Source organism: Cyanistes caeruleus, chromosome 1 (genome assembly GCF_971803275.1).
Source record: "Cyanistes caeruleus chromosome 1, bCyaCae1.hap1.1, whole genome shotgun sequence".
Lineage (NCBI taxonomy): Eukaryota > Metazoa > Chordata > Aves > Passeriformes > Paridae > Cyanistes > Cyanistes caeruleus.
Window position 1 is genome coordinate 75,171,805 of NC_141701.1, and position 14,186 is coordinate 75,185,990.

At 37.4% G+C, this 14,186-nt stretch overlaps 1 protein-coding gene across 2 annotated transcripts in view; it reads left to right on the top strand.

Annotated features, from left to right (window-relative positions):
• Window positions 1-14,186, top strand: part of TRIO (trio Rho guanine nucleotide exchange factor) — a 246,637-nt gene that overhangs the window by 146,648 nt on the left and 85,803 nt on the right. For both annotated transcript variants that reach the window (XM_086898024.1, XM_086898033.1), the window contains exons 20-28: window positions 1,136-1,251; window positions 4,567-4,689; window positions 7,486-7,680; window positions 7,792-7,907; window positions 8,453-8,519; window positions 9,277-9,386; window positions 10,435-10,504; window positions 10,956-11,045; window positions 12,932-13,024. In XM_086898024.1, coding sequence (XP_086754150.1) covers window positions 1,136-1,251; window positions 4,567-4,689; window positions 7,486-7,680; window positions 7,792-7,907; window positions 8,453-8,519; window positions 9,277-9,386; window positions 10,435-10,504; window positions 10,956-11,045; window positions 12,932-13,024 — 980 coding nt within the window. The remainder of the gene's footprint in view (window positions 1-1,135; window positions 1,252-4,566; window positions 4,690-7,485; window positions 7,681-7,791; window positions 7,908-8,452; window positions 8,520-9,276; window positions 9,387-10,434; window positions 10,505-10,955; window positions 11,046-12,931; window positions 13,025-14,186) is intronic.

Consider the following 14,186-nt stretch of genomic DNA (forward strand, 5'->3'; position numbering starts at 1 on the left):
GAGTTGTTAGCTTTTGGAATGTAAAGCATGGTGGACCAGCACAGTGGGAGAGCAGAATGCAGAGACCTTAAGACACATAGCGCGTGATAGCCTCCACTCGTAGTTCTGGATTGTGGAAAATAGCCAGTTCTGGGTATAAGTAGAAAAGCAAGTAAGCAAGACCTCCCTCTTGGCTCTTTGCAATTCCAACAGAATCACTTGGTGGAGACACTGAGTGTCCCCATTCCCCATGCTCAGCTTACCCTCTAGGTTTGCAGTAGCTACAAAGTCAAGTAGGGCTGCTGCTCTGAAGGCAGCAGTGGGTAAAGCAAGCTTCACAGGAAACTGCTGGAATGTCTTTGATGGAAAAACCATAAGCATTAAAGAAGCAGAGTTCAGATAAGGTCTTCTGCATATTGTAAGCACAAGGTCTTTGCTAGGAGGAATTTAAAAGGTTGGACGTATGGGATTTGGATGTGAGTTTTCTGATACTCAGGAATAACAAACTCTGGAGTTAATTTTCTGATTACCTGGAAGTTCTGCCAAAGTTCAGTGGACATTCATATTTAACAAGTCTGCTTACTCAATTATATATTGTTTCGTTTGATTTTTTTTTTAAATAGAGAATTACAAACTTAGTAATTGCCTATTTTTATTACTTGGGTTTCTGTACATTCATTCATCTGTATTAAATCATTGAAAGACTTTATAGGAGACTGATATATTAAAAATTATGGGTTTTAACTTCAGATAATATAATATATATAATATATTATGATATATTAATTATAATATAATTAATTTAATATGTTAAGCATGTTTACATTGTGCATACTCATTCTTTCTGAGGAAACCCCATCAAGTGCCGTGTTTATCAGCCTATGTTTTCAGTCCTGCTAAAAGCAGTGTCAGTCCCATTGTGAAAAATACTTGAGAGGAAAAAAGGTGTCAGTAATAAGTTTTAATTGCACCTCTAGTTTCTTTAACCAGCACTTCTGTAAATAATGAAAAAGGAACACTGTGTTTCATTAATATCAGGTAAAAAGCAAAGCAAAGACTAACAGAAAAAATTCTACAATGTAAAGTACTTTATTTCCCTGATCTTAGTGTGATATTTTAAACTTGGTTGTCATAAGCTTTGTTTTCATTTCTTCAGATATCTTGAATGAACTCTTCCAGAGGGAGAACCGTGTGCTGCACTACTGGACCATGCGTAAAAGACGTCTTGATCAATGCCAACAGTATGTGGTGTTTGAAAGAAGTGCCAAACAGGTGAGGGTTTCAAAGGATGAAAATCCTCTTGGGTCTGATTGAGGGTTGATGTACATTGTCTTTTCACAGTAACAAATTTGTCATTGACTTCAATATTACAAATGGCAAAAACATCAGAAGGATAAAATTTAATTCTTTGCCTTCCCTTTAATACAGAACAACTAAATTTGGTGAGACAGTGTGTCTGTAACTTAAAGGCAATGTTTTGCTTCTGCCAGCTTCATCTGGTACCAGCAAATCTAATTTCTGCAAGCTTGTGTTTGACAAATTGTTATGCTTGTTAACTTTTACACACACACACACACACCTAATTTGTCTGGGGAAATTACAGGCAGCAGCATTTTTCTCAGATGTTGGAGGAAAAATATCTAATTAAGTTGATTGGCAGTTCTAGAAATCTAACAAGTTGGATAACTCATTAAACAATAATAACTGAATTACTTCGGTTTTTCAATTCTTTGTGTATTTGGCTTCATGGTTTCCTTTGTGATAGATCCACCTCTTGATATTTTGTTGAGTTTATTAGTCTGGAAAGAACAATTAAGTAACTACCACTACTGAAAAAAAAATCTCTTTCACTAATCAAAACACATGCCTTAAAAATAAGTAAGGGGGGCTCAAAGCAGAAGTGGTAAGTAGATTGATCTGTGATGGTTTCTTACCCTTTTTTTTGTTTATTTAACTGGTTATAAGACAAAGAGAGGAAGCTATCTGTTCCTGTTCTGTGGAAATTCATTCTGTGGAATGCCCATAGTGTAAAATACAGTCAGATCCTCTTTTAAAGGCTCAAAAACCTAATTTTTTATTTCTTTCTGACAGCTAATTTAGACAAAAGTTTAAGTACTATTGGTCTGGTTTGCTCTCTTGAAAGATTTCACAAGTCTGCCTTTCATGCTTTCACAAAGAAATTAAGACAAGATATATCTTGGAGTGAATTTGAAGTCTGTTACTTCTTTAAAATACCACCACCACCACCCCTTCCCTGCTCCCTCTCCCCCCATCTCCAGCCCCACTTTTGAATAACCTTAGTTTAAACCTCTGACAAGCACATGATCTACTTGTTTTTGTCTAGAGATTACTAACTAACAGTCAAACACTGGAGATAAAGATTTGTCAGCATTTTCATTGTAAATCCCATTTTTCAGCAATCACCAGTTCAGTCATCAAAAAGCAAAGCGAACCAAACCATATATGGGACTCCACAGTGATTAGCCAAAAAAATGGAAATGTTTCTCTATTCATTTAGATGTCTTTTTGGAATTTGGAAGAACCTATTCTTTGTGTTTTCAGAACTTGATGCCCTTGTGATGGAAAAGATACCATAGTAATTTGCAAGGACAGTGCTTGATTCTCAAATCCTTTCAGGATTTGGGCTGAAAAGGGACTTTTCCTGATTTAAAGACTTACCAGTTCCCTAAACTGTTTTCTCCAGCTCTTGTAATGATACCTCAGGTGAAATGAAAGCTGATCTGAACTGTAGGAGTTAATATCAAGTCAAATTTCCTGTCATACTGTGCCTCTAGAGAGCTGCCAGCAAGTTATGAAAAGACAACATTTCATTCTCATGGCAGGGGGGTTGGAACTACATGATCCTTAAGTTCTCTTCCAACCCAAACCATTCTATGACTTGGGGAGAGGCAGCTTTTCATGTTTATCATTCATTCCATCATTGTGTAATAAACCCACTATAAAAAGGCAGAGGTTGAAAAGTTAAAAGCAAGAAGTATTAAATATTGTTGGTAGTATCAGTGGTAGCCATGCTGTGCCTGTCCATATCAGTCTTCACTTGCAAAGATTGACATTAGAATGACAACACATGTCAGAGGTGGTTGGTTGAAATGCTGCTTTTTTGACAGAGGTCCAAGAGTTGTTGATTTGTTTCCATCAGCAACTTTTTAAAGTATAGGCCCATCTCATCAGGCTTGCACCTGCACTATTAAGTGACCAAGAAGATGGTATCTTGACATTCACATTTGGTATTGAATTTTGAAGGCTTTCTACTCACTCCAGGTTTTTTATCAAGAAGGAAAAGCATTTGAAGTGGAAGTAAGAGTATCAGTGTTGTTTCATCACAGTTTTGATGAGCTTAAATCCTTGATAGAATTATAATACAGACAGTGCCATTTCTGATTCAGTGTAAGGTTATGCTTATCTTGTCCACCGAGATAAAATTTTTCCTGTTCTTACTGGTGTGGATAGATAACACTTATAGTTCCAGTTTATCCTTTTAAGGGAAGAGTGAGGACCCACCAGCAATCTGCTACTTTTTCTCTTAGGATGTTAGATTTTGTCTAGTATTCTATATTTACTGAAGATACAGAAGATACACATGCATTTAGTAATAAGGTGGTTCTAAGCAAGCTGTATAAAACTCTTTGAACATCTGCTGTTGACTTTATCAGAAATGAGAAGTTCCTAAGCTCCTGTCCCTCTGCCTGCTGCTGTTAGAAGCCTGTATTGAGAGCTGTAGAACAGTTGACATGTAGATTTTTACTGTTATGCAGCAGTTGGACATAACTCTTTCTTTTTCCGAGAGGCAGAGATTCCTCATGACCACTAATTTATGCTTAAAAGGGCAGCAGGTAATGTGGGTAAGGCATAGATAATTTGATGGATCAGCATTTTTCATTATAGTGAGCAAATAAAGTGTCAGGATGTGGAAAGGAAACAATAGTTTGCAGTTCTTTGTTTTTGTTTTTGGGTTTTTTTTTATACATACATAAATTGGTTTAACTGAGACATCTCACTGTTCCTTCTCTGCTGCAGGTTTAATTTCTAGGAGCACAGACCACACTTGTGAGGCTGGAATACATATCAACAAAAGAGTGAAGTGGTAGTTAAATCTTACATGCTTGGAAAGTTTAGCCTACACGTTTGGTGGTCTTATATACATTTTTACAAGTTGGAACCTGTATATTTCTGAGTATAGCTATCCCATGTGGCACCAAAAAAATGGGTTTTGTTTTCATTTTCTTTTTTTTTTCCTCATCTGGGGAGTGTATAACCAAAACTGAACACAATTAGTTAGAATCTTTCAGTAGTAGACTGCTGTAGCCCTGAAGCAGTGGACTTAGCTGAAGTGCTCAGATTCATATATCATTTTTAATTCTCTAAGCATTACTTCATAGACTAAGTGAATTATTTCAGAGTTATGAACTATTTGATGTTGTTGAGGTATGAGATGATTGTTACAAGTGGCATAGAGTAAAATTCACCTGTGGCTAAACCATGTGTGTGAAATACTGATTATAGATGTTTTATATTGGCAAAAATATATTCTTTTTTCTTTTTTTTCTTCCATAATGCTTTATTTAGGCTCTGGAATGGATTCATGACAATGGAGAGTTTTATTTATCCACACATACTTCTACTGGTTCCAGTATCCAGCATACTCAAGAGTTGTTAAAAGAACATGAAGAATTTCAGATTACAGCAAAGGTAAAATAAATTTTAAAAATTACCACAAAATACTTAAGAGGTTTAAATATTTAAACCTCTGGAGATCAGTTAGTCCAATCGCCCTGCCAAGGCAGGGTCTCCAAGAGCAGGTTTCACAAGAATGTGTCCAGGTGGGTTTTGAATGTCTTCACAGAGGGAACCTCCATGATATCCCTGGGCATCCTGTTCAGTGCTCTGCCACCCCCAATGCAAAGAGGTTCTTCCTCATGTTGAGATGGAGCTTCTTGTGTTGTAGTTTATGGCTGTTAGTCCTTGTCCTGTCACTGGCCATCACTGAAGAGGCTGGCACCATCCTCCTAACAGCTGCCTTTGAGATATTTTATATTTTGATGAGGTTCCCTCTCAGTCTTCTCTTCTCCAGACTAGACTGGCCCAGCTCCCACAGTCTCTCCTCATTAGAGAGATGCTCCAGACCCCAAACCATCTTTGTGTTGCTCTGCTGGACCCTCTCCATTAACTCCTTGTCTTTCCTGAACTGTGGAAACCAGAACTGAACACAATAATCCAGATGTGGCCTCATTAGGGTCAAGTAGAGGGTCAGGATCACCTCCCCCAACATTCTAGTCGTACTTTTCCTCATGTACCCCAGGATACATTGGCCCTCCTGGCCACGTGGGCACTGCAGGGTCATGCTCATCCACCAAGACTCCCAGCTTCTTCTCCACAGAGCTCTTACCTAGTAGATCAGCCAACAACCTGTGCTGGTACTTGGGGTTATTCCCCTGGGATGCAGAACCTTGCTTTTGCCCTTGTTGAAGTTCATTAGATTCCTCTGCCCAGCTCTCCCAGCCTGTCAAGGTCCCACTGAGGCAGCAGAGCTGATTCCCCCACCCCGTTTTGTGTCATTAACAAACTTGCTCAGGTTGCATTCTGTCCCTTTGTTCAGGTTGTTGATAAACAGGTTGAATACATGTTGTATTATGTAAGATTTGAAACAAAATACAGCAACTGAATTCCACCTGCCCATCAAAAAATCCCCCAAGGATGTGTCCATCAAGACCTGTTTATTTGCAATGGGTTTCTGTCTGTATTTCTGCTGGGAATAGAATAAATCAGAAGATAACCAGCAGATACTCACTGTTACTGGAGCTCCATGACCCCTATGTGATGTTGATTTCTCATGACAAAATCATAGTGAAGTAGCTTAAAAATGTTTTCAATAACTACAGACCTTTCAGGGCCTTTGATTTCCATATCTTAGTGATTGTGGATTGCTGAATGTTCATTTAAGCTATAAAATACAACAAACTGTATTATTATTCAGCTTATTATTATTAATTAGAAGATAGTAAAAAAAATAGTTTTATTTGTTAGGTAACTTACTTTATTAAAGCATTCTGTTATTCTGCTGTAAACCTTTTCAAGTCAGGCAGTACAATGTAATTCTGCATCTCTGGAGGCCTTTAGAGAGCAGATGTCACTCCTGAGGCTTACCAGTTTTCACATGTGAAAGGCAGACAACCAGTGCATGACTGAAGTACCTGAGTTTGTAGCCTTGTCTGTCTCTCTGTTTTGGTTTGCCACCCATTCAAGCTGTCACCTGTTTCTCCCTCTCTCTCCAACCTTCATAGAGAAATAATAATAGAAATAATAATAGAGCCCAGGAAAGTAAGCAAGTTTTCATTTATCTGAAGGATCAGCCCAGAACAGACTTGGAGATGGAGTTGGTTGGGACATGTGGGAGGGGAGAAAAGAAAATCCAGAAAGAACAGAGATCACTTTTGATGTTCAAACTTGGATTTTATTCTGTCTGAGCTTTGCTCCAGACTGTGATTTACTGGATCCCTTCTAGTATGTAGAGCACCACTGCTCCTTATTTCCTCTGTCAGCCTGCAGATGACGTTGGTGCCCCTTTTGAAAGGAAGTTGTTTTTATCACTCCCTTGGCATTTTGCTACCTGTTGGGAGGATATGTTAGCCTCCCAACAGGTAGCAAAATGGAATTTCTAATTCCATAATGAAAATAAATACTTGAGTGAGGGACCATTAGGGAACAAAAAGAATTAAGAGGACAAAGCTGATTTTTTCAGTAATGTAAGAGTCAAGTTTTTATTCACTATTTCGCTTAACTCCCTGCTAGCAAGGGCCCTGACAATACATTTCACACATGACAGAGAGAGGGATGGACGTATAAACTCATCCATTGTGGATGATTTATGATTTACATGAAAAAAAGTGCATAGTCTTACGCAGCTTGTCATTTGGGAAAAACACTTACAAATTTGGTGGTTACTACTTGTTCTCTTAGCTTCTCTCAAACAACTCTGTGCCAACAAAGCATAATTTAGAAAAAAGCTGAAATAATGTAGTCTTAATCCATTAAAGAGTAAAGTATATAACAAGACTTCCATCTCAGCATTTCAGTAGTATCTATAGGAGGAAGATTCTTGAGACTGTGGGCCAGGTCCAATACAGTGGTAATGAACAAAGTACCCTCTTTGGCATCAAAATGCCTTTGTATTGATGCAGGAGTACCCATGTTGAAAGGCTTGCCTAGCAGAATTTAATCTCTGGGTTAGATATGAAGCAGATTTTTCAAAGAAAAATAAACAATCTGCTTCTAGTCATGTAATAATAAAGCCCAAATAAACCTACATTAGTCTTGTGCTATTTTTATTTAGTAAAAGTTATCTGTTTAAAGGAGTTCTGAAAAGAGAGGGGAGGAAGGTAGCTTCTTCAATTCCTTCTCTAGCTGGACTTATTAGCAGTTAAGCAAAATGACCCCCTGCACGACAGGTAGAGCTTGTAACTGTTCGATATTTTCCTGTTTTCATAGCAAACCAAAGAGAGGGTGAAGTTGTTGATACAGCTGGCTGATGGCTTTTGTGAAAAAGGGCATGCTCATGCAACAGAGATTAAAAAATGTGTCACAGCAGTGGATAAGAGGTACAGAGACTTTTCCCTGCGCATGGAGAAATACAGGACCTCTTTAGAGAAAGCTCTGGGTATTTCATCCGATTCCAATAAATCGGTAAGAAAAATTTGAGTGTGATGACAGATAAACAAGTTTTACTTGCATTTGATTTAGCTATCTTTTTCTCCTGTCTCCTTCCTTAATGAAATCTTCCTTTCTTTAATAAAGAGCAAAAGCTTGCAGCTGGATATAATCCCAGCCAGTGTCCCTGGGTCAGAGGTGAAATTGCGTGATGCTGCTCATGAGCTTAACGAAGAAAAACGGAAGTCTGCCCGCAGGAAAGAGTAATACATTTATTTAATTTTTAATCAACGAGAATGCATAAGTCAATCCTAATAATGAAACAACTGTCATGACTTGCCTGGCAGCTTAGAAATCATATAATTGGTAAAAAGAGAGTGATAGTACTCAGTATCTCCCATTGCCATTTATTCATATGCTTGTTCTCACAGATACTTCTAGCAAGACAGAATTTTAAACTTTGAAAACTGTTAGACTTCTTTTAACATTTTTTTTTCCTTCATAGAAATAATGTGAAATAAATGTGTAAGGAAAGAAAGCGAGACAAAAGTTAAATGACTGTAGCAATGAAAAGTGTTAGAGAAAAGATTCTATCTCCTCCATTTCTTTTTGTCCTGGTTAGTAACGGAGGGTTGTTACCTCTTAGGTTTCCTTCCTCTGTTGTCTCTCTTCACATTTCAGTTCTCAGATTTTTCTTGCTGCAGTGGAAAAGCAAAAGCTGATGAGGAGAAAGATTTATTCAAGTTATTATGCATTCATAGTGATCTAACAGACAGAGATCTGATTTTTCTTTCTGTTGTCACCTAAGGTTCATTATGGCTGAGCTAATTCAGACAGAAAAGGCTTACGTAAGAGACCTCCGGGAATGCATGGATGTGAGTTTTGGTTTTTTCACTAATCTTTGAAGGCAGGATTCAGTCCATTGCTTTCTGTTTTCTTTCTGGTTTCAACAGCTGAGCATGATTGGTTTAGAATCATAGGACCAAATTAAGTAATTTTACTGCTATTAAGAAGAAACTTAGCGTCTCATAACAGCCACTTCAGAATTTACCCTATATGTTTTGCTTTTGTCAGTAGTGAGTTTCTTTCCCAATTCATAATTGTGTGTGGTTTTTGTTTTAGAGAGGGGAGGGAAAAAGGAGGGGTTTACATTATTTGCTTTGTTAGCAATAGGGGAGAGCTTGTGCTAATTCTCTTATTATCTGTATCACATGTTCTGCTACTAGCTGACTTTTTGAATAGAAATTCAGTGAGATTCCATGGAAAAGTGCCCAGTAATTGTTATGCTGAAACAACTAATGTTCAGTGATAGCTGTTGCACAAAGCATGAACTTCTAGACTGCAGACATGACCTTGATAAGGAATATCCTGAAGCATTAGAGGTTGTCAAGAACACTATGCATTTTAAACGATGAAGTCTCAGGGACTGTGTTAAACTGTCAGTTTTGGAACTTGTATTTCACTGTCAAAATCACAAGGTATATTTGACACAACAGGCACTGTCACAACTGCAGATGATGCTGCTGTGTGATCTTTGCCTAGTTTCTCTGTAGGAATGCATACTTACAGATACCTGGCTGCAACTGTTGGGAGTTTATCATCACTTTTCACACATCTTTTTTTTCTGGGCAGACATATCTATGGGAAATGACAAGTGGAGTTGAGGAGATCCCACCTGGTATTGTAAACAAAGAACACATTATCTTCGGAAACATGCAGGAAATTTATGAGTTCCACAATAAGTGAGTGACTTATCTTCCATTTCCATACTACTGCTAAATCCAAATGATGACCTGAGGGATTTCCTAATGAAAATACTGTGTATATCAATAATAAGTACTTTCCCATTAAAAAAATCTAGGTATTTTTTTCTTGTATTGCTAAATTATTTCAGCTGTTGCTTTTTGCAGAGAGGTAGGTACACCATTAGAAATTGTATTTTTCAGTCTTGAGCCTTTCAGCATTTAAGAAATTTTATGGATGCACCAAGATTTTGTTGTAGGTTTATCAGTTGTTCTAAAGAGGTGAAAACCACTGGACTCGATAAAATACAAACATAGCACAAACATTAGGGCTCTGTCATTCTCTCAGAACACTCATTCCTGATATCCAAGTACAGCTCTTAGTGGAAAAGAGTAAGGCTCCCAGCCCTCCTTAGCTTCTGTAGAGATGCTCCAGCATCATTAAATTTACTTGAGTACAGAGCATAAAAGAGATGTGTCCACTCCATTTCTTCTGAATGAAGTGGTTCCTAGGGGGATCTGTGTACAGAAGTCTTGCTCTGAATCTTCCTTCTTTGTTATTTCCTGGTTGTGTACACATTTGTATTGGGTTATGATTCTTTGAAGTAATAAAATATGCCTAGTGTATTCCAGATCCCAGTTTTATTTGTATGCTTTGTGTTAACTTGAGAACTTGAGTATCCAAAAAGCAAGGTTTAGGTTTTTTTTAAACTGAGATGAGGTCTTCTATTGGAACTAAAACCAGTGGGAAACCTTAATAGAGGACAACAGCAGTTACTAAATTTTTGTGTATTCTTATGTATTAACTGCATGTCGACTGGTTCAATTTCTGATCTTCCCATCAGAATTTTTATTTAATTATATTTTACATTAGTACTTTTATTACATATTTTTATCTATTTCAGTTACCTTTATTTCCTTCACTCATACATTAAGTGTTACAGAAAGTTTTCTAATGGCCTTAGTTCACAGACAATAGATCCAAACAAGTTGCTGTAATGAACATGTTTCATATGCCTTGTGCTGTTTGTTTCTTTTCTACCCACAGTATATTTCTCAAAGAGCTGGAAAAATATGAACAGTTGCCAGAAGATGTTGGACATTGCTTTGTTACTTGGGTAATGAAGTCAGACTTATGTTTAGAAGTAGAAAGGGGAGTAGGAGGCATGATGGGATGAATTCTTGCTCTCAGATCCCTTTTTGATTTGTAAAAGTACCTCTTTCTTCAAATTTAAGTAAAATGTGTATCTTTACCTGAGAAAACAAAAATTAGACACTCATGTCAGATGCCAGTCCATAGCTGCTCTTGAAGTGTGTTCAACTTGGCTAAACCTGTGTGCAGATTTGGTTTGTCTGAGCTTTAAATAACCTATTTTTATATACATTGCTGTTGTTTTCAGTCTTACTTGCCTGATATATATTTTTACACTGCCACTTTGAGTGGAAGTATAATTATGTACAGCTCAGTTTCTTGATAGGGAAGATAAGCTGTCTGAGAATGGTGTAAAAACTTTGAGACAGGAATGATGCTCTCTGATAACCTTTGTAAATTTGCATTTTGTTCTGCAGGCAGACAAATTCCAGATGTACGTTACCTACTGCAAAAATAAGCCAGATTCCACTCAGCTGATATTAGAGCATGCGGGAGCATACTTTGATGTAAGTACATTGTGTCCATCTTCAAAGTACGCCTTGGCTGTTTGACTCATATTTGTGGTTTTGCTGAGTGCCCTATTTGTTAAGAAAATGCAAGTTTCCTTTTAATAACACTGCAATTTATTAAGCTGTCAGCTTAAGGAAATGAATCCTGTACTCACATGGTTACCTTCCATTGCTCAGTTGGTGTTACAGAGCTGTCAAATCAGATGTGAAAAGTTGCTGTCACAGAGCAGTTCAGAACTGGAAGCAGGTTCTGGCAGCAGCAGCCAAGACATGAATCTTCACCTCACACAAGCACATCCTGCAAATCTTAGCATTCTGATGTGTTTAGTTTGCGTTGTATGTAATAGAGATAGAAATGTTGGTTCAATTTTTGGAGCACTTTTAAACTGTAATTGCATGTAATAGTAATTCAGGTCACTGCTGTTATTCAGAAGGGCTGAAACCTCCTTATTCAGTCCCATGGTTCCATTGTCTACACATGTAGACATAAAAAAGCAGCAAATACGTAGATGTGTTATAGGTTTTAGGGAGGAATTTTGGCCACAGTGAATGAGTTTTGGTTGGACATGTATTAACAGATGATTCAATTAGAGTGCTCTCTTTTTCCATTTTTTTTTTTCCCCCAGCTGAGCCACTAGCTGTGTAATGACACCACAATTTTTTTTTACAATTGTTTGTACAAGTAGATAGAAGTAGAGGAAATCTCTGAAGCCCTTGGGGTTAACCTCAAAAGTATAATCACTGAGGAAATGGGGTTTCTAAACATTGTAAGGCAAAGCCTTTCTGTGAAGCCTTCCTTAAGTTCTCAGTGTTTGAAGAAGGACAGGTAAGTTACAGAAAGTCAGATAGATATGACCAAAAAAATGCCAAGAAAATTTAGTAAATATAATTTTAAAAAATAACACAGGGCTCTGATAAAGCTATCAGAAATAAATTCTTGCTACCACCGCCTTTTATCCATCTGTTTTACCTCTATATCCAGAGCTCTTCAGTCCCTAATCCATCTAAAGTATATTAGAGGTGTGAAGACTTTAATTCTGTGCACAGAGAACTCGAGCATTTCCAGTGATGACACCACTGGTCCATATGAAAATATCATCTGTATCCCATTTTGGGAATTTCTGATACTGTAACCATGGTTAGATGGCACATAGCTGTGGGGCATAACTTGCTGTTTGAAATTGCTTGGTTAAATAGATCCAGTGCTATGATAAATGGCAGACCTTATCAGTGGAGTTCAGCCCCCATCAGTACCTGGAAATCTGTAATCATCCCATTTAGCTATCACATAATTCTGTTTTACACCTTTAGCTTCATGGAGGTCATTTTTTTTTTCTATTTGTAAGTGGCTGTTTTCTTTTCGAGTGCTTGGTAACCTCTTTCCTTCAGTCAGAAACTGTTGTTCGGTGCTCCCTCTGGTGGGGCATGAGGCCATCTGTGGCTGTTGGCACTGAAATAGCAGAGGATGCTGAGAAACCTCCACCTCAACCTTCCAGGTACTCCTGCCTCTTCCCAGGAACACTGGAATGTGAGGGGTTTTTTTCTCTCTTGTAACTAGCAAAATATGTTCAGATCTTAATGATAAAAAAAGTGGTGCCACACATTCTATATCCGTAATTGTTGCCCTTTGTATTTAGGTCTGTTGAAACGTTTCCCAGGTACTCTCTGAGGCAATCATCTAATACTTGTACCCAGTAAGAAGGCAGATGCACAGCATAATGATTCATTGTGCTTGGAATATCTGGGTATCCTGTTTTTTGTTTGTTTTTTTTCCCTGCTAAAATAGAATTTGTAGTTAACGTATATTATTTCATATCCCTCAAAACAGTTTATATCTGAGTGTTGGTGCTCACAGTCATTAAATGTTTGCTTTTTCCGTGTAGGAGATACAACAACGACATGGACTGGCCAACTCTATCTCCTCTTACCTTATCAAACCTGTCCAAAGGATAACAAAATACCAGCTTCTTTTAAAGGTCAGTATTATTTCAGGGTTCTTCATCTGATTCTGCTGCTCATAAGAATGCAAAGCTCTTGCTGAAATCGGGAGGCTTGTTCTACTCTGCTCTCTGAGATTCCATCATCCTGGCCAGCCACATATACTGCTTCAAAATTTAGACTGAAAATGAAAGAAAGCATAAGCAAGCAACTTCTTGTCCAGATTTCTGTAAACCAAAAAAAGATACCTGTCTACTGATGTTTACTTAGAAAATATAATTTGCATTTCCAGGGAAAAAAAATGTCATTCATGGCTACACGGCAATAAAACCATTTTTGTAATAGTTTCTACACCAAATTTTGGCAAGCCATTAGCTATGCTTATGGCACTAAATACTGTAAAATAGATAATAATATATTTATTCATATATCAAACTGTAATATAAAATAGCTATAAGACATGTAAATATGTGTGTGTATCAGTAGATATTTACACATAGTGACTGTACCTGTAGAGCTGTTGCCCAAAGAGTTGTTATTTGTAATGTTGCCTGGAAACAAGTGAAGTAACAATGTCAAGTAAATAATAGCTGTTCAAATAAGCACAACTTTTGGAACCCTGTAGTTAGAGCTTTCACTCAGTGGACATATGTCTTCTTAAGTGAGCAGCAGTGTTCTTGGACTGTGCTGATCTGTCTCCCCTTTTTACTTGAGAATAGTCACATGTGATTGCTTTTGAAATTTTTTAAAAACATTAGAGGCTATTTCAGGTCATGTTGGGTGGAAACAAATATGTCATTTTTGCCTGAAGTTTATTGTCTGTTTTCCACTTGCAAGGAGTTGGAACTTAGTCAAGTTATAATTACAGACATACCCTGGGCTGTGCTGTTTCAGAAATTTTGAGGTATTAATTCCAACAATTATTATTTTTAATATTAATATGCTTTAGCCTGCTACTTTATGGAAGTGGTGGGATAGATTGGTTTCATCAGTGTTTGCAGAGCCAAATGTAGCTGTGTAGAAAAATGGATTTGTCTGGTGGTTGCTGGATTTCTGGGCTGTCTGTCCTTCTTTTTAATTTTTTTTTCCGTAATAGGAGGGAGGTGTATAGCATGGTAGGATTAAGAGCCTAAAACTTGAATGATAGATGAAATATTTTACCATTCTGGAAGTTTTGCTTGTTTTTCCAAATGGTATTGA